Here is an 18,829-nt window from a genome sequence, read left to right on the forward strand (position 1 = left end):
AATTCATATATTTTTATAATAATCACAAAGAAATATTAGTTTCTTTGAAATTTATATCAATTAATTAAATTTTTTATTCATGCTAGAATTATTAATGCTTTATTTTTTTTATTGTTATTAAGGTTTAATATATATTTATAAAAAAATTGAAATCTATAAAATATAATTTAATTTTTCCATTTATCAAATAATTTTTTATGATTATTATTTTTGAAAATGTCATTATTCCTATTATTATCTAGAATCACTTCTAAATATCATTTATTATATAGTTAATTAAAATAATTATAGGAAATAAATTATCAATATTTTTTATGATTATTAATTATGTTATTATGTTTAATTTTCTAAAACTTAAGGGGAGCCGAATAAAACCTCGATTTTCTCTAAGAAGCCGGGGAAGCAGCTTAAACGTAAGAACGGAGAAGCCATCACCAAAGGAAACGAATTCCCCATTTCCCTCTTATCAACAGACACTCTTTCTCAGATCTCCCCTTTCAACTCCAGTTTCTTCAAGAGCCATTAGCCAATTTTTTAGCTTCTGTAGATACATACAACGCGTTTCGCACAGCCCAAAATAGAGTGTATGATGGGTAACAGAAACAGAGCAGAAACTGAAATAGAGGCTTGTTTAAATGAAGCCTTGTTGTTTGCTACCATCTGTATAATTGGGATGCCCGTTGATGTGCATGTCAGGGATGGCTCTGTCTATTCTGGAACTTTCCACACTGCCTCTGTTGACAAGGAGTATGGTGAGGTTTTTCTTTTTTTTTTTTAATTTAATTGTATTAGTTTATGAATCTCATAAATTGATTATCGTTTGTGGTCTGGATCTGAATTGCATATTCTTATGGTTTTTTATAAGGAATTTTATCCGGGTTTCTAATGATATTATGTTGGTATTGCTTAATGTGATGCGATCGGATTGATTTCTGATATGGGCTTATACCAATCCTGTACAATTTTTTCCTAAAGCTATCAAGAGTTTCACTGTTATACTGTTTAGTTTCTTCGGGGGATGAAGCCTGTGCTTCTTTCGCCAAATGCTTCGATCACCAACAGTCGACCTATTAACGACATATAGCACTTCACCATAATGGTTTTGGTGAACTCTTTTCTGCCCAAGATTGGAACACATAGCTACGAACGTAGAACCCACTCATGAGCAGATTGTTAATGATGTTTATGCAAACTTACATCCTGTTGTGAACCAACGCCCCTGCCCTTGTGAGTTGTGTCAATGGCAACAATTATCCATCTATCTCAAAATCATTATAGAGAATAGGACATTAGACTGGTGGACTCGTACCTCTATTCCTCCCCTAAAAGTTGTCAATCACATTGTCACATATGAAATTTTTCCTAGGACTTTTTCATGAAATGCCTCTTAGAGCATCACCAATTAAACCTTGCTGAGATCATGGTCCACACTATAGCAGACTTGCTAGGTTTAAAACATATATCCCTCTATGTTTGCATACTTGACCACATCCATGTGGGCCTAAAATGTGTTAGGCAAATTAATGCAATTGTAGAATTTGAAATTACATTTCTTTACAGATTGTATTATTTTATATAGGTATTGTTCTAAAGGAAGCAAAATTGACCAAGAAGGGCAAATGTGATGCAAATGTGGCCAACGGGAATGTGATTGAAACTCTTGTAATTCTTTCAGGTGACCTTGTCCAAGTTGTAGCCAAGGTAAGCCACTTCTTCTTTTTTAGATCTTTGTTAGTATTAGGGATACAACATGGAAATTTCTATCTGATGTGCATGAGGCTGTTTCTATAGGGAGTTTTATTCCCAGCAGATGGTTTCATGGGAAATATAGCTAGTGATAATGTAGAAGCTGCTGTAGTCAATGTTCCTTCTTCTGAGATTTTAATGAGTGGGGCAAAGGAATCTAACAAGTCGACCACAGATAAGAAGAAAGTAAATGAAAACAGGTACCATTTAATGTTTAATTTCAGTTAGAGATCACAATTTTAAAATTAGAGTGCAAATAATAGCAATGTTTGCTCCTTTTCCGCGTTAGCTATTCAATATATGTTTAGAAATTTTTGTCATTACATGCTAACTTGGAAGAAATGTTTCACTAAATTGAATATAAATTTTATACTTGTGAAGGTTATTTCAAAAGACATAAAAGGAAGAAATATTTAGTTGATATTGCCACTGTGAGCACAATTAAATCAGATTTTTATGGTAGTACATTCTGAGATTTGATGGTTGCAGTATCCGTCACATGAGTTCGGATTATTTGAAGCACTACTACTAAGTCCATGCACGTCACTGCTATGCTCATTCATATAGAAATTCAGAATTTTGATGCTCAAGATGTCCAGTTTCTAGGCTTACTTTCAATTTGGCTTTCTGAATTGAACTTTGTACTCACTGTACTTACTGAAGTTTTCAACCAAAAATAGGAACAACAGTGCTAATGGTTTCATGCCAACAAAAACTGGAAAGGAGCATGAAGAGGTGGAAGTTTTAGCGAATCATGCAGCAACTGCCACAGAAATTGAACCTGGAAAGAGAGAAAGGATTAATATTTCAAAAGTGAGTTTATTCTTGTACTAGATTTATTGTTTGTATCTTATAGATTGGATATGGAGGGTAGATTTCAGCAAGCGGGCAGGAAAGAAAGTCTCTAGAAGCTTGTCCTCGTGTTCAAAGGTCATGAGCAGATGGTTAAGAAAGACTTTCTGGGTCAATAAGCTGAATTGTCTACTTGCTATATTCAGCTACAATTTGTTATTATTTTTTTTAAGACTCTTCTGCTTGTCTAAAAGTGTAACGACCCAAAACCCGGACCGCTACCGGCGCTAGGATTCAGATCGACTTAAGGTCGCCGGAACCCGTAGCAAGTCTACTATGCATCCTGAATACCTGATAAAATCCCATACATGATCATACATTTTCATAAAAACTTAAACTTTTTGTATACCAAGCTTGACTTGTGCATGCATCAAAACTATAAACATAAAAACCCCATACTAGAGCCCTCATCAAATGCTCTAGTAGGGTCAACATTCCATACATCAAGCTTGGTTCAATACATCTCATCAATTAAAACATTTGCATAAAGATCATGTACCAAGGGATTACAATCTACCAATAGGGCCAAGCACAATACTATCCACAATACATTATATGTCCACTACTAATCTATTATAAAGACTGTACCATTAATCTTGACGACTTCCCGCACTATTTCTGCTCCTGCAAACCTGGAGGTTAGGGGAAAGGGGTGAGCTACTAGAGCCCAGTGAGCAGAACATAAAACAGTTTAATAATCATACGCTCGTATGGAATGCGTCACAGCATAGACAATACACATCAAGGATGGACTGACCCAAAAATCCCTTTACTCTGTGTCCGGCCCTCGATGGAGCTCCTCAGGACTTCTTTACATACATAAGCTGTGTGCCAGGGGCGTAGAATGGCAGCCCTGGTCTTTCATTACATAACATAACATCTAGAGGGCTAATGGGTCGTCCTGTTGTCCATCCACATCAACAGCCAATTATGCAATGCGGCATATTCGTAAAATCTAATGCATCCAACCTATTTCATATACATGATGCATGAACATGCTTAAAACATTTGATTTCTTGAAATAAAAGATTAGTTCTACTCACCTCTGGCTGACACTGGAACAGCTAACTCACTGTTGGCCTTCTCGGTTCCTCGGGTCCGATCCTACACAGGTGGACTCAAATGAGGGACCAAACAAAATCTCACATGACACTAAACATCTCCCCAAAACCCCCCTATATCATTATAAAACATGCATAAGAAACAAGCAAAGGAAGGCTGGGCAGGGGACTTTCGGCGACAGGTTCGGCGGCCGAAAGCCTTCACAGATCCGAAAGTCAGGCACTTTCGGGGGCAAGTTCGGCGGCCGAAACTTTCCTCTAGAGCCGAAAGTCCAAACTTTCGGGGGCAAGTTTAGGCGGCCTAAAGCTGCCTCCACAGGCAGGTTCGGCAGCCGAACATGGCTTCGGCAGCCGAACCTGGATTCTCCAGAATGGCAGAACCCGATTCGCCTCTCTCATCTAGCCTCCCAAAACCCTCCAAACTCATACTCAACACTCAAAAGCATGTATAAACACATGATCAAGCATATAGGGGCGTAAAACTAGCCTATACCCCAACAAACATCACATTTCTCATTAAACTAACATAGCCCTAACATTTTATCTCTACTCTAAATATGCATTAAACACCCTTAAAACCCCTCAAAACTTACTTAAAACATAAAAAAAGGTGAGGATCTATGCTTACCTCTTGAAGATCGAGAGAAGAGGTGATCCAAACTTGGAGGTTGGGAGAAATCGAGCTCCGGGGGTCTCCAAGCTTCAAAACTTTGATCTTAGCTTAAAATCTTCAAAACAAAGGTAAAAACTCATCACAACTTAAAGGAAAACACGAAATCAACCAAAGGAGTGCGAAATCTCACCTATGCCCGAAAATAGAGAGAGAAAATTCGCCCATTTTCGGACAATGGGCCCTTTATAGGTGACTGGCCAGACCACCTTTGGGGGCCAAAGGTGCTGCCGCAAGAGCCCAATGTTCGGTGGCCGAACATGAGGTTCGGCGGCCAAACCTGGCTTTTCCCTTCTTAGTCTTTTCTTTCAAAACTCAATTTCTTTCTTCATCAAAACCATAAAAACATACAAAAACATTTTAGAAAACCTTTATTTTACCCTTCTAGAAGGCTCCGACATCCGAAATTCCGGATTCTAACGGAGATTCCGCCGGAAGGTAGGAATTCCGATGCCGGGGTCTAGCCGGATATTACAAAAAGCTTACTATATATGGATCGCATCTAATGGTTTGGATGACCTGATGGATTGATATATAGCTTTACTTGAGACTCCTCATATCTACTATAGATGAAATGAGCAAATATGGAAATCTAATTTCTCAAGTGTGGTACATTTTCTAAGGTGTGCACGAGTGATAGAGAGGAAGAGAAACCCGTATATGTATCTTTTACTTGTTTGTTTTAAATTTTTCTTTTGATTTTATTTTTCTTATTGCAGATTGAAGGAGCTTTTGATTCTGCAGTTATTGGAAGGTAAAAGTTAATTAACCTTTGCCAGTATGAGTCTATTACTTGATCCTGGTTTTATGCCAATTAGCATTGTGTCCCTTGGTACTGGCATTATAAAAGCTTTCAGATTCTGTAATGAATTATCTGCAATGAATTATCTGCACATTTTTTCTACGCTGCTACTTTCTACATTCAAATTTTGGACAAGACATATAGACACAGTGGTATATCTATTCTGCAGTGCTCTTGGTTTTTAATGATCACCTTAAAATTATTTCCTCGTTGAATTCTTCCTAATTTCAGATTCCTGAAAATTTTTTTTCTGGCAGACAGATAGGAGATAACTGGTCAAAAGGCGAGGAGAATCATCACAAACAGTTTGAACTTCAAAAGGAGAAGAGTGTATGTCATGACAGGCAAAAGTTATTTCCTTGTATTGGATCCAGGCTGGAAAATGATTAATGTAAATATTTACCTGTGCTATTGTCTTATGCAGGATAATGAAGTTCAAAGCTCAAGTTCAATCTGTAAGTTCAATGCCCGTTGAAGGGTTTAAGAATTTTGATTGTGCTTCCTACTGGGGCTAATTATAGTATACTCCCATTGCATGTGCATCCTCACTCACAAAATCATGGATCTCATTCTCTGTAATTCAAGAAAAGACTGATATTCATCAGGGTGCACATGCACTGCGTGCACCCATTCTTGATTTTTTTTCTAAATCTATTATGTGGCCCCTGAATTATAACAGTGCTTGATACTGAGCCTTCAAAACTGTAGCTGGGTGCTATGGACCCTCTAAACTATTTATTGTGTGCCATGGAGCCCTAATATATGTCAGTGTAGCATGTGCAAAACAATTGATGCAGGAATATTCAGTGTTACCGCTACAAAAATCAAGGCTAAATGCATTATTTTGACCGCGATTATTCTAATGGTAGCTGTGAATATGATGATCCTATCAGCATAGTAGAGATAAAATTTTGTTGTCCATGAGGCTTTTTTACATGAGCTTGATGATGACAGTCGACTACCATTCTGCTGTGGGCTTACCCAAAGTATTTTTTAGCGTGAAAACTAGCAAAGTTGTTATTCTATGTTTGCCAAATCTAATCTATGATTGTTTTAACTTTTGATATCATGTGTCTTTTGACAAGATACATTTATTTCAATCGCTGATTGCCACTTGAACTGCAAAATTTTATGTCATGGTAGATTAGCTCTGGAGTTTATCTTGCATTATTAAATTTCCTAGGTTCCAGTTTGGATAGCTGATTGTATCCTTTTTTAATTGTTTATTGCTCCACATGCAGCCAATTTATCCCTTTCAGAAACCAAGGTCGTTGGGGAAGGGCAAAAAATGACAAAGCTGTTACCTAATGGTGTATCTTGTGATACAACATCTGCACTTGTTAAACCAGACAATCAATGCCATGGAAGGCCCACTTCTGCTGGTGCCATTTGTTCCAGTGTTTCAACTGTTTCCAATACACTGATTGATGTAGCCTCAGAATCATGTTCTGGTTCATTACATTCTTCAGCTGATGTGGTCTCTCCACAGAGTTCAGAATCCTCTAAAAGCTCTAAGGTAACAACGTCTGATTATTCTAATTTCATCTTACCTGAATAGACATTTTATTTTATATACCATCATTAGATTGTGATGCCTTAGTACTCAACAATAACAAAATGCTTCACTAGTATTTTCTGAGTAGTGAGTAACCATTCATTATGCAATATCTTTGTTTAATTCTTATGCACAGTTATTGGATGATATTGGGGTTTCTTTGGAACTTCACAATATCGTGGCATCTTTATTTAATCTAGACTGGTTTTTTTTCTATTGAAATTATTTTTTGTTCATAGGAATTCAAGCTCAATCCAGGAGCAAAAATCTTTTGTCCATCTTTTGCAACTCCAATATCAGTCAGTACAGCAGTGCCAGGAGTTGCAAGCATGTCTTATGTACCAAGCAACTCTCCCATGGTACCCATTGCTGCTGCTCAGCCAGAAGTTGGAATCAGCCCTTTTATACGGCCTTCTGTCCCTGCTAAGTTTGCTTCATACACTAATTTGACAGCTGTAAATGGTGGCAATGATCTTCAATTTTCACCACCTGTATGTATAAGTGAACTCAATTCTTACATGTTGATTATCTAGACTCTTCTTTTAATACCTTTTTTAATCAGGTTACTTCTCCAAATGCCAACTTTTTTCTTTCTCTTCTTGGCCACTTTAGTTTACCATTCTGTATCTGGAAAATCCTCCCTCCTCCCTTTTATGGCTTTCATTTGGCCTCCATAGAAGGCTTCTGTCTGTTTTTCTCATTTTTCTTTTCTTACAATGGAAGATCAAGATGTAGTAGCTTATTTATGCCCTAGTATCATGACATGTGTTGAAGGTATAGGCAGGGATAAGATTTTCTATTTGTGAAATATCTTCATGCTATTTGTCTTTCTCATAGAGTTTCCTTTTTGGTTTCAGATTATGGGGAACAGGACACTGCCTAGATATAGTGGTCAATATCCTGCTGTTCAGACTGCACCAACATATGTGCCTCCAAATTCTCAAGCTGTAAGTAGAAGGAAGATTTCCTATGATGTTCTTTCTGATGTTAATTCCCTTATTATTTGATCAGGAGATATTAGTCCTTATTTTATTTGCTGCTAACCTGGTGAGGTATGTGGCACTAAGTTAATTTCTGTTTTCCCTAGGTTATGGTTGGACGACTTGGGCAGCTTGTCTATGTGCAGCCAGTTCCTCATGTAAGTGCACAACAGAATTTGATTAAAGCAGGACGCTGTGTGGTAGTTTCCTTGGTTCAATCTAAATATGATATAGTTTTAAGTTTTTTATGGCCACATCAGGAAGCAGTCTGGATTATATTTCAAGAAGGGAAAATATGAAAGTATTCACTAAAATAGAAGAGATATAGTGCCTAGCACAATTGTAGAGCATTTTTTTTCTTCTCCACAATATTGATTTTGATGCATTCTTACAGGGTTTTTCTTTTTCTGGTCTGCTAAAAATACAGTAGTTTGACTGATAAGAGAGACCTTTTACGACATGGCATTATTATCGTGTACATCATTGATATAGTGAGATCAGCTGCAATTCACAATGCAAAATATAATTTTTAAGAAATAGTTAAAGTATCATATCAGCTAATTAACTTGGCATTTCATGTATTCTCACGAGCATCTGTTGAAAGAAAATCAGGGGCATGATTTCTCGTATTTGATTTCTTGTCTATCAATTATCATCATCATCATCTTCTTCTAGATCTATAAGCTGTTTCTAGTACTTTTTTTAATTCTATTTCTCATCCGGGGGCTCTCATCTAATTTTAGAACATTTATGCATATTGAATTGATTGTTTATTTCTATTTTGTTTCATATGGAAGGATTTGGTTCAGAGTGGAGCAACTATCGCACCTGTATCTGCACGTCCTCTGTTGACTCAACATCAGGTCCAATATCCTAAGCACCAAGGTAAAAATGGGTTTTAATGTTTTCTATTTGATTATTTTTTCATATATTGTTTAATATTGTGGATTTCCTTAGTTCAACTGAAATCCCAGAATTCACCCTATGAAATATGGAAGTCATTTATGCATACACTCTCTCTTTTTCAAATCTAACCTCTCCAAGTCAGGACTCGGGTTAAATGTGCATTTACTCATTTGTTTAGCTAGTGAAAATCCATAAAAGAGTGAGGGAAAAAGATTTTAGCTCTGGATGATATAAGTTCATCAGGAGATTAATAAAGAGCGACTTAAGAAACAAGGAACAGACCTTTAGACTTCAAAAGCAAGAACTAGCAGCCAGCAGCCTTAGAAGTTTCAAAGTGAAAAGAAAAAAAATATTTATCCTATGGAGAGTGAGAGATTACATGCCAGCAGCATCTGGGGTGTCAGGATGACGGCTAGATTCTTAAGGAAATCACTGTAAAGTAGTGAAATAATCATTTAAAAGCTAGAACTGAAAATGCTGCTTGGAGATTAATTTGGTTCTTATGTATAAGATTTTGTAAAATATTACTAGTGCTGTCTGCCAAGAATTTGAATGGGCTTGCTGTTATAGGAATAATTTCAAGCCACACTGGTGTATACCTCATACTTGCATATGTTGCTTGGCATTACTTTGTCTCACCTCTTGATGAAAATTAAGTCGACCTGCATTTCATTTGTAAACTTCTTGTTGGCTGTTTTTCATTGAATTGGTTCCTTCGGTGCAGGGTGTATAACAGGCCAGGCCTTGCAACTGTGTGCGCCCCCACCATTTGTAGCTGGTGGGCAGCAGCCATATGCAATCCCAAGCCACATTCCGCTTTTGCAACCTCCTATACCTGCTAACAGGCCCCTTCCAGTTCCAGGAGCTAATCCTTTCTTCGGCACCAAGTTTCCATAAATATATTCCACTGGTATAATGAATCCATGATTCGTTTTCATGAATGATAAAATTTTGGTTCATAGTTTCTTGAAGAGCATCTAGTGTAGAGGTGCTTAATTTTTGTTCCCCGTATACAGGTTAATTTCATTCTATATGGGATTGTTAATATAGGTCTTATAGGGCTGATTTCTTTTTTCTTTCTTTATTGGGGGGATTTTGGGGGGGGGGAGGGGTTGTTTGGTAATGGTGGAAGGTTGAAAGGGGAGACTTGAGAATTTTGGAGAAGTAAGATGTACAATATATCAGACATAACAGCAACAATGGTTTCATACACAGGTCATTTTGGAAAATTCTTTTCATCTTGCCATAACTATCCTCGTTTTTGCTGGGCAAGATGTGAATAAAAGTTGGCTTTTTCCTTAGCATGTGAAATTTTGGCGTGTAGACTTGTGTCCTAATTCCTCTGTTTTCTTTTTCACAAAAAGGCTTAAAACAGGCTTTTTGCGTAAAAGCACTATATATAGTTGTTAATTCAACTATAATTGATTCTCTATGCTATTGATGGGAGGAGGCTGCTGAGGATTTGAATCTCACAATTCATTGTAAAATGATGAACAAGCGTTATTATTTTGGGAGAAATTAATGCGCCACCTACACTAGGATGGAACAAAATAGAAAATAAAAAATCGATTTGTTCACCGGAAATTGATGTAATCAATCTGAAAAATTAATTAATTGAATTGATAATTCGATATCAGTTTTCATGCATGGACATTGTGATTAATCTATTTGAAATACTTGTAACATGCTGAATTATTTTGAATAAATATGACAAACGTTATTTTTAATATACAAATAACACATTATTCAATTATATTTAATAATATTTTTTATGCTGTCTTAAACTAAAATGAAAATAATTCTAATTTATTATGTACCAACTGAAAAATAATAAATTAAGTTAATCCTCAAATGTAATTTTATTAAGAAAAGTTACTTATTTTTTCAATTAAAAAAAAAAACAATTGAACATATTGGAAACCCATTACTTTTGGAATTTCCATAATATTATTTGCAGGAAATTTACTTCTACATTTTGTTTAGATTGAAGTAGTGAGTTTTAAAATGATATTTGTATTCAGAAGGATGGTTGTTAAATAATAAAAAAAAAAAAATTAAGATTTGAAGTTTATTTTTTCAACCCATTACATTAAAGTGTTAAAGTGTTTTTTATATTTTATTATTCGTTATTTATTTATTTATTTTATAAAAACTCCCCTTCACTACCTCCAAAATTAAATGAATTTTTGTTATAGAGTATTGAAAATTAGCAATTAATAACTTCAAACAATATGTAAATAATTCATGAATTTGTTAATTAATTTACAATATTTTTTTATTGTTTTAAAATTATTATTTATTTTCTTTATTTATATATAATTAATATATAAATTAGTTATTATAATTATATTTAATAAAATTTAATATTTTAATATGGATATAATTTAAAAATAATAAAAAATTTTAATATATGTACAAAATAGGTAAAAATGAAAGTAGTTTATAAACGATGAGGTACATCATAAAATTGCAATTGAGCCCATATTTTAAGAATTTCTTTTTATAAAAAAATGTACTTGCAAAAAAGCTCCTTAATTTTCTTAAATTTGTACTATAACCCATATTTCTAAGGTTTCTTTTTAAATTTCCTTTTACATGATGGATATATTTCCTTCCCTAGAATGGTTAATGCCTCGGCAAACAAAACGGAGATTTTGTCTCTCCATCGCCACTTAACTTTCTTTCAATCTGCTAGGGTTCTGTATTCTCTAGCTCCTTATCCACTATAGTGTCCATAATTCAGGTTTTTCCCCCCCTTTTTTTGTGGCTTCATCGAAGCTAAATTTTACTGATATTTTGTTTCAGAAAGAAGAAAAAAATCTAGTGCTATTTCTTTCATTTATTTTTGTGTGGTTCTGGGTATTCTTCTTCTGTCTGGTTGCTGAGAAAATGAGGAATAGGAAAGAAATTATTGTGGATCGTGTTGTATTGTTTCCAAATGTTTGATAATGGGGCAACTTTGGCGAGTCACGTAAATGCTGTCCTGCTCGCTTTCCCCTACGCTTTTGTTTCCGTAAACGTTGGGATCATTGGCAATTGAAACCAAGTTTGATTTTTATTTTCTCGGCCTACATTTTCATAGCTATTCAAAAATGCCTTGAAGCGCTGCAATGTTTTACGATCAAGAATAGGCCATTTTATTAGCAGTAATTAATATTTCATTAAAATGTTTTAGTTATTGATCTCCATTTCCTCTTTATAGCTCTGTCGGTGAATGTTTAGGGGCTGTGAAGAAATTTTTAGGGAGTTTGCAGAAAGTACTTGAGTCGATTAATTGGGAAGCAAGGAGAAGAAGTGGGTTGATTTAGTTATTCCTTTGTGGGGTTGTGTTGTAGTTGTCTTTTGCAGGGTATATGTTCTTGGGAAAGTAAAATGAGTGTGGTTGGGTTTGATATAGGTAATGAAAACTGTGTTATTGCCGCTGTGAAAGAACGGGGTATTGATGTGCTGTTGAATGATGAATCTGCACGCGAAACGCCATCTGTGGTGTGTTTTGGTGAGAAACAGCGGTTTATTGGGGCTGCTGGTGCTGCTTCTGCTATGATGAACCCAAAATCCACTATATCTCAAGTGAAGAGATTGATTGGCCGGAGTTTTACAGATCCTGATGTTCAAAATGAGCTAAAAATGTTACCATTTGAGACTTCTGAAGGGCAGGACGGTGGCATTTTGATTAAGTTGAAATATTTGGGTGAGACACATACATTTACACCAGTTCAGATCATGGCAATGCTCTTCTCACATTTGAAAGGAATAACAGAGAAAAATTTAGAAATGCCTGTTCTCGATTGTGTGATTGGGATACCATCATACTTCACAGACTTGCAGAGACGGGCATATTTGAATGCTGCAGCAATTGCTGGGTTGAAGCCTTTGAGATTGATGCATGATTGTACTGCAACAGCGCTCAGCTATGGGATTTACAAAACTGATTTCTCCAATTCAGGGCCAACATATGTCGCATTTGTTGACATTGGTCACTGTGACATGCAAGTATCCATCGTATCATTTGAGTCTGGGCATATGAGGGTTCTATCCCATGCTTTTGATAGCAACTTAGGAGGAAGGGACTTTGATGAGGTTTTGTTTAGCTATTTTGCTGAACAGTTCAAGGAGAATTACAAAATAGACGTGTATTCTAATGTAAGGGCTTGTATTAGGTTAAGGGCAGCATGTGAGAAGTTGAAGAAAGTTTTGAGTGCAAATCCAGAGGCACCTCTGAATATTGAGTGCTTGATGGATGAGAAAGATGTTAAAGGTTTTATTAAGAGAGAGGAATTTGAAAGGCTGGCTTCAGGATTATTGGAGAGAATAAGTGTTCCTTGCAAGAAAGCTTTAGCTGATGCAGGGATACCAGTGGGGAAGATCCATTCTGTTGAGCTTGTTGGCTCAGGGTCTAGAATGCCAGCCAGTACTAAGTTGTTAGCTTCTCTATTTGGGAGAGAACCCAGCCGGACACTAAATGCAAGTGAATGTGTGGCACGTGGATGTGCCCTCCAGTGTGCAATGCTTAGTCCAATTTTTCGAGTGAGAGAATACGAGGTTTGTGTCTTGAAATTAATTAAACAATGATTTTCTCCTTCAAATGCATATATGTTAGTTCATTTTCTTTTAATATAGTTGTCTGCTTAAGTTCTTGAAATTTGCTTTAGCTTAAGTCACATGTTTATGAAGAATCAAATTTATGTTTGCAATGAACTAAATACATGAATGGGTTGGCCAATAGTGAGTAAAGTTATTTTTCTGACCTCTACATGTTCCTGCTTTTCTTAATCTGGTTGAGTTTGTAACTGTTCCTTTTGTCGCAATCACAAAGCTGAAAAATTTTATCTTGCGGTGGACAAATCTCTCCCTTTCTGTTGGGATTGTTTCAGAACTACAAGATGTACAAAAGTTGGCTGGATATTTCCAGCATTGAAACACATTTATGTTGTCTTACATTCTTATTTACAAAAGAAGTAATTGGGGGTTCATGTCTTATGCAGGTTCAAGATTCATTTCCTTTCTCTATTGGATTATCATCAGATAAAGGCCCAATTAGTGCAGGGTCAAATGGCATATTGTTTCCAAAAGGACAACCCATTCCAAGTATCAAAGTTTTGACTTTCCAACGAAGTAATTCATTTCATTTGGAAGCATTCTATGCCAATCCAAATGAACTTCCCCCTGGTGCATCTTCAAAAATTAGTTCTTCCACAGTAAGCATACTGCAGCTTTCACTCCAAATGTACATGCAAGATTGTTTATTAGTTGATTGCTATGAATGGATTCTTTCATGAATGCCTTAAGACACATAACAAATTTATTATTAGAACATTGCTGATGCTGATATTTGCCAGAGTTGAAGTATTATGTTTGATGATTGTGTACAAGAGACTGTTATCATGGCTGTAAATTCACCATACAACACTTTCAAAAGTCTTTTGTTTTTTATTTTAAAAAGATGAATTACATCTTCATTCCATGTCCATTTGAAAATATCTTCCACTTCTAGAATTCAATAATTATGTCAGAAGTTTTATTTCATGCAATTCATCACCATTAAATGAAATAGCATTCAATACGCCTTAACATCACAGGCCCATATTCTTATCTTCCAAAAATGTGGTTCCCTTTCTCCTGAGTTGGGAAGCTATAAGTTATTGCAACTTCAATAGTTGAGCTGATGAGCTAATATTCCATGTATGATATATTGATATTTCAGAATAGATAACCTATAGTTTGCAACTGTTCAGGTTAGTAATGTGATTTTCTAGCAGTCCTATCTGGACATGCACTTGCTGTATGGGGATCATATGGCCATTCTAGTGTCTGCATCATTTCATTTGTTCAACTCTTAAGTCTTGATGATAGATGAGTTTGCTGTACAAAGAAAGGAAGAGGAAAGATGCACCAGTGGTTTAGCAATGGCTAAAGGATGAATAAATGTGGCCATATGCTGGACATGAGTGGACTAAAGATCTAGGAATATGAAGAGGATTGGCATTAACCTTTTTATTAGTTACCAGATATTGGTGTGGGAATACCCACCCTGAGTTCTTAATTTATGAATGATGCATGTAGTAGGGACAGAACTGATTTATTGTCAGAAAGGAAATGCAACCAACACTTAAATCTCAGTAACCTAGCATGATTTTGACACACCATCATTATCTCACGTCTTATTTTCTGTATATCTTGAATGTGAGAAAAATCAACTAAAATTTTTAAATAAGTAGAAGGATGTTTCCCTAGGAATATGTTTTTGAGGATTATTTGTTTTACAGTATGATAAAGGCAATATAAATGAGATCTTTGGATGGGTGGATATAGAACCATAGAGGATACTGTCAATACTGGATCTTCATTAGCGATTGCTGTAGAGACAATTGTTTAATGTTGACATCCCTCTCTTTCCATGATAACAGGCCATTTTTTCCTAAGAGATGTCAATTTGTTTTGTGCAACAGATAAGTTTGTACTATGAACTTAAGTTTTGCCATCTCTTTGTCATCACTGTTTGGGGTACGTGTAAAATTGTGTACTTGTCACACTCACTATGTATAGTTACCGTGCAAATATATATTGAGCTTGTTGTAAGCATAGATATATTTTCTGTAATTGCACCACATAGCCTCTGAGTTCGTGCAAAATATTTTTATGCAGATTGGTCCTTTCCCTGGCTCCTATAGTGAAAAGGCAAGGATTAAACTTAAAGTCCAATTAAACCTTCATGGAATTTTCACCATTGAGTCGGCTATGGTAAGTATTAATTCACTTTATATTCTGTATCCTTATTAACATTATCCCTGCTCGAGGGATTTCTTATTTGGTCTAGATTTTATTATGGCTTTAGTTGATGGAAGACCATATAGATGATTGTGTGAGAAGGGACAATGCTTATCCAGAAAGAGACAAAATGGAAGCAGACTCTGCTTCATTTGGTTCTTCAACAAAGCTTGCAAATGGTGATGATGACGATGTGACAATGGCTGCCAGATCATTAGATGATTCAGTAAGTTCCTCTTAAGTTATACTATTTTGTAGATATCTAGAGATATATTAGGATTGATTTATGTGCCAAAACTATTGTTCAGTGGGATCAGGAAGTTCAGTCTTCATCTCAAGTCAGACATATGAGAGACCTCCATTTATTGACATTAGTGTTCTTGTGGATTTATATTTATTGAAGAATCACTCCATATATAAACCCATTTGCAAATTAGATCCTGGAATGGATTTAATATCTCAAATATGCATCCCTACAGCATCCACTGGGCCTGAAGTAGGCATGGGTGTGGTCAGGTTCCAGGCTCGAACTGGAACTGGACCAGTAGTTCAGGTCCAAAAGCCTGGGAACCCAGGACCAGACCAAAGATCCCTTAGTTTGGATCCAATCAATCCAGCTTGATCAAACTTGGAATTTTTTTAAAATAGGAATTTTTTTTTTTTAAGTGAAATCTGTTTTTGAATTGAAAAGTGGACTGCACCATTCAAAGTTGGTTTTGCCTGGTTCAAAACAGTTATATTCAAATCTGGGTTTGAACAGTTCAGTTGTAGCCAAATCGAGACTGCGCCCACCCACAGCTTGAAGCATGGATAAGAATATGTTCTCCTATGTGTTATATTGATATTAATAATGCGAAAGGTATTGTGTATCAACTCTTGACCCATGGGTGAAAAGAGACTTTGATCCTACAAGCTTAAGCTTTGTGGTAGAGAGCCCAATAGTAGGTTTAGTATCTCTAGCAATATTTACTTCTAGTGGCCTTTGAATTCTGTGTTGCCTAAATGAAAGGGCATAGGAGCATGCATCTAATTCATCTGCACTCCATTATTTCTTCAGGTTAATGGCGCAACAAAAAATAATGCCGGTCATAGGCTTGAGATACCAGTTACTGAGGACATATATGGTGGAATGACCGACGCTGAACTTTCAGAAGCTAAAGAGAAGGAATTTCAGCTAGCTCAACAGGACAAACTTGTCGAACAAGCCAAAGACCAGAAGAATGCCCTGGAATCATATGTTTATGAAACACGAAATAAGGTGGAACCTCAAATTTCTGACACAGGATCATATCTTCCCAAGATATCATAATATGGTTTTCTTTTACCAGTTAACTTGGTGATAATCAATTTGGTTTTTGCATCCTGTGCCTTTATGAAATTTCTGCTGAATTTTTTGAATCTGTTTAAGGGTACAATACCAACTTATGCTGTAGTAAGGGAGTTATTTAACATAGTAAAAAAGTAAAAACAGATGTTTTTAGGGCTTTGTATTCTGTACTTGTATCTGCACAACATGAGCATGAACTTGCAAATCTTGCTTCTCAGTTAATGGGCTGTAATGAGCTATAAATGGCATATCAGAACAAATGTGATATGAAACTAGATGAGTGAAGGATTAGATAAAGTATCTGAGATAACCATACCTCATGCTAGGTTTTAATCATTTAATCAAGTTTAGTGAGGGCTTCTAATTTGTTGCCCCTATTATTGTTCTTAAAATTCCAATTTGAGAATTAATGATATCTTTATGTGAATAGCTTTTGAACACATATCGGAGCTTTGCCAGCGCTCAAGAGAAAGAGGGAATCTCCAGGAGCCTACAGGAGACTGAAGAATGGCTTTATGAAGATGGTGATGATGAAACTGAGAATGCTTATACCTCAAAAATGCAGGACCTTCAGAAGGTAATATTTCTTTTTCCAACTATCAAAGTTTAGCATTCCATGATTGGTTCTCCATGCTTGACCTTTTCTTCCCATGGCACTAAATAGTTGGTGGATCCCATTGAGAATCGGCATAAAGATGTAGAAGCAAGAGCACAAGCTAAACGAGATCTGTTAAATTGCATTGTTGAGTATCGAATGACTGTTAATTCTCTCCTGCCTGAGGATAAGGAATCAGTAAGATTTTGAAACTTTGTAAGTTTGATGTTTATTTATATTTTCAATAACAGAATTGAGACTCTCCAGATCATTAACGAGTGCAATAAAGCTGAGCAGTGGCTGAGAGAGAGAACCCAACAGCAAGACTCCTTACCCAACAACGCCAATCCAGTGTTATGGTCATCGGAGATAAAGAGCAGGACACAGGATTTACACTCGTATTATTCTTCTCATTTGCATTGTAGAAAGTTCAGAACTTCATTTTTTCTTTCAGTTATATATATAACACTGATAAATCTTAATCCCAAACTAGTTGGAGTTGGCTATATTGATCTTTTTTCACCATTCAGCTTTATGTGACACTAAATCTGCATTAATATTCAAAACTTGTAAATCCTTTGATACCATTTCCCTCCATGTCATCTTATCGCACTTCTGTACTAGGGGATTTGTACTGCTGGACATAATCAAACTATCTTAATCAACCCAGTCATTTCATATCCAATATGTGTTATATTCATTCTTAGATTGATGTAATCATTTCTACTTATTCATTATCATTTTAGCAGACATCAAGCTTAACGTTTGCATTTTTATTCCTTTTCTTGTGAATGTGTACCTTATATGCGCACACCGTCTCCCATACAACATAGCTACTCTGACTATAGTCCTAAAAAATTTGCCTATTGCGTTGTTAGGAATCTTAAATTTTTAGTAAATAATGTCTATGGCATGGAATAGGAACGTATGTCACCAAGAATAAGTACTTTCAACTGTTTAGGATTGTGTTGCAAAATAAATTACCATTTGATCTTTTGTTTGTTGCCATTAAATACATGAGTCATCCTATTACTTTCAGTTCATTGCATTTATTTCTGATTCTGATGAATCATTGGCTTCTCAATGCAGTAACCTTTGCTTTCATGTAATTCAGGACATGCAAGCGTATATTGGAAAGGAAGGGATCACCATAAAGTTGGGGGGGCCCGGCCAGCCAGTATAGGTTCCAAGATTTTGAAGACCTCCCAGACAAGTTCCCCTTCGACGTACACTTGTGACGTAGGACAGATTACAGAGTCCAATTATAGAATTTTGATATTAATAGGCATATACAAAAACTATTAGTAGTAGTAGTAGTAGTATTAAGGATCCTGTCTTTCAGTAACCTGATAATGCTCTATTATTACATAGGGTAGATGGTGAGGTGCTGATCAAGATGGGTGGCCCTTTTTTCATCTCATCTAAGTATATGAGCTGTACTTCAAAAGACAAATTTGAAGTTCGCTTTATGTTCACCCTTATTTTTGGTAATGCAAGTGTGACCATACTTCATTCATGGTTGGTTGGCAAATCAGAGTGCAGTGATAAGCTTGCCTTAAGAAATAAT

The 18,829-nt window shown here is 35.9% G+C and overlaps 2 protein-coding genes across 4 annotated transcripts; both read left to right on the plus strand.

Annotated features, from left to right (window-relative positions):
• The first annotated feature begins 364 nt into the window (after positions 1–364).
• Positions 365–9,876, plus strand: LOC110612437. Its single transcript, XM_021753226.2, has 13 exons — positions 365–752; positions 1,580–1,701; positions 1,792–1,946; positions 2,427–2,559; positions 5,049–5,083; positions 5,389–5,461; positions 5,556–5,586; positions 6,373–6,647; positions 6,926–7,177; positions 7,544–7,633; positions 7,774–7,824; positions 8,464–8,551; positions 9,297–9,876. The coding sequence occupies exons 1-13, from the start codon at positions 587–589 to the stop codon at positions 9,467–9,469; spliced, it is 1,644 nt and encodes a 547-aa protein (XP_021608918.1). The 5' UTR covers positions 365–586; the 3' UTR covers positions 9,470–9,876.
• A 1,297-nt stretch (positions 9,877–11,173) lies between these two features.
• Positions 11,174–18,793, plus strand: LOC110610426 (heat shock 70 kDa protein 16). 3 transcript variants are annotated; one of them, XM_021750343.2, is made up of 10 exons: positions 11,178–11,315; positions 11,775–13,114; positions 13,558–13,770; positions 15,218–15,313; positions 15,408–15,566; positions 16,398–16,598; positions 17,098–17,244; positions 17,332–17,460; positions 17,530–17,660; positions 18,377–18,793. In XM_021750343.2, exons 2-10 carry the CDS (start codon positions 11,945–11,947, stop codon positions 18,414–18,416), a joined length of 2,286 nt encoding a protein of 761 aa, XP_021606035.1. In that variant the 5' UTR covers positions 11,178–11,315; positions 11,775–11,944; the 3' UTR covers positions 18,417–18,793. The 3 variants fall into 3 exon arrangements, with proteins under 3 accessions (XP_021606036.1, XP_021606034.1, XP_021606035.1); XM_021750342.2 differs by having other exon boundaries at positions 11,176–13,114; XM_021750344.2 differs by lacking the exon at positions 18,377–18,793 and having other exon boundaries at positions 11,174–13,114; positions 17,514–17,654.
• Positions 18,794–18,829: the final 36 nt, after the last annotated feature.

Source organism: Manihot esculenta, chromosome 3, assembly GCF_001659605.2.
Source record: "Manihot esculenta cultivar AM560-2 chromosome 3, M.esculenta_v8, whole genome shotgun sequence".
Lineage (NCBI taxonomy): Eukaryota > Viridiplantae > Streptophyta > Magnoliopsida > Malpighiales > Euphorbiaceae > Manihot > Manihot esculenta.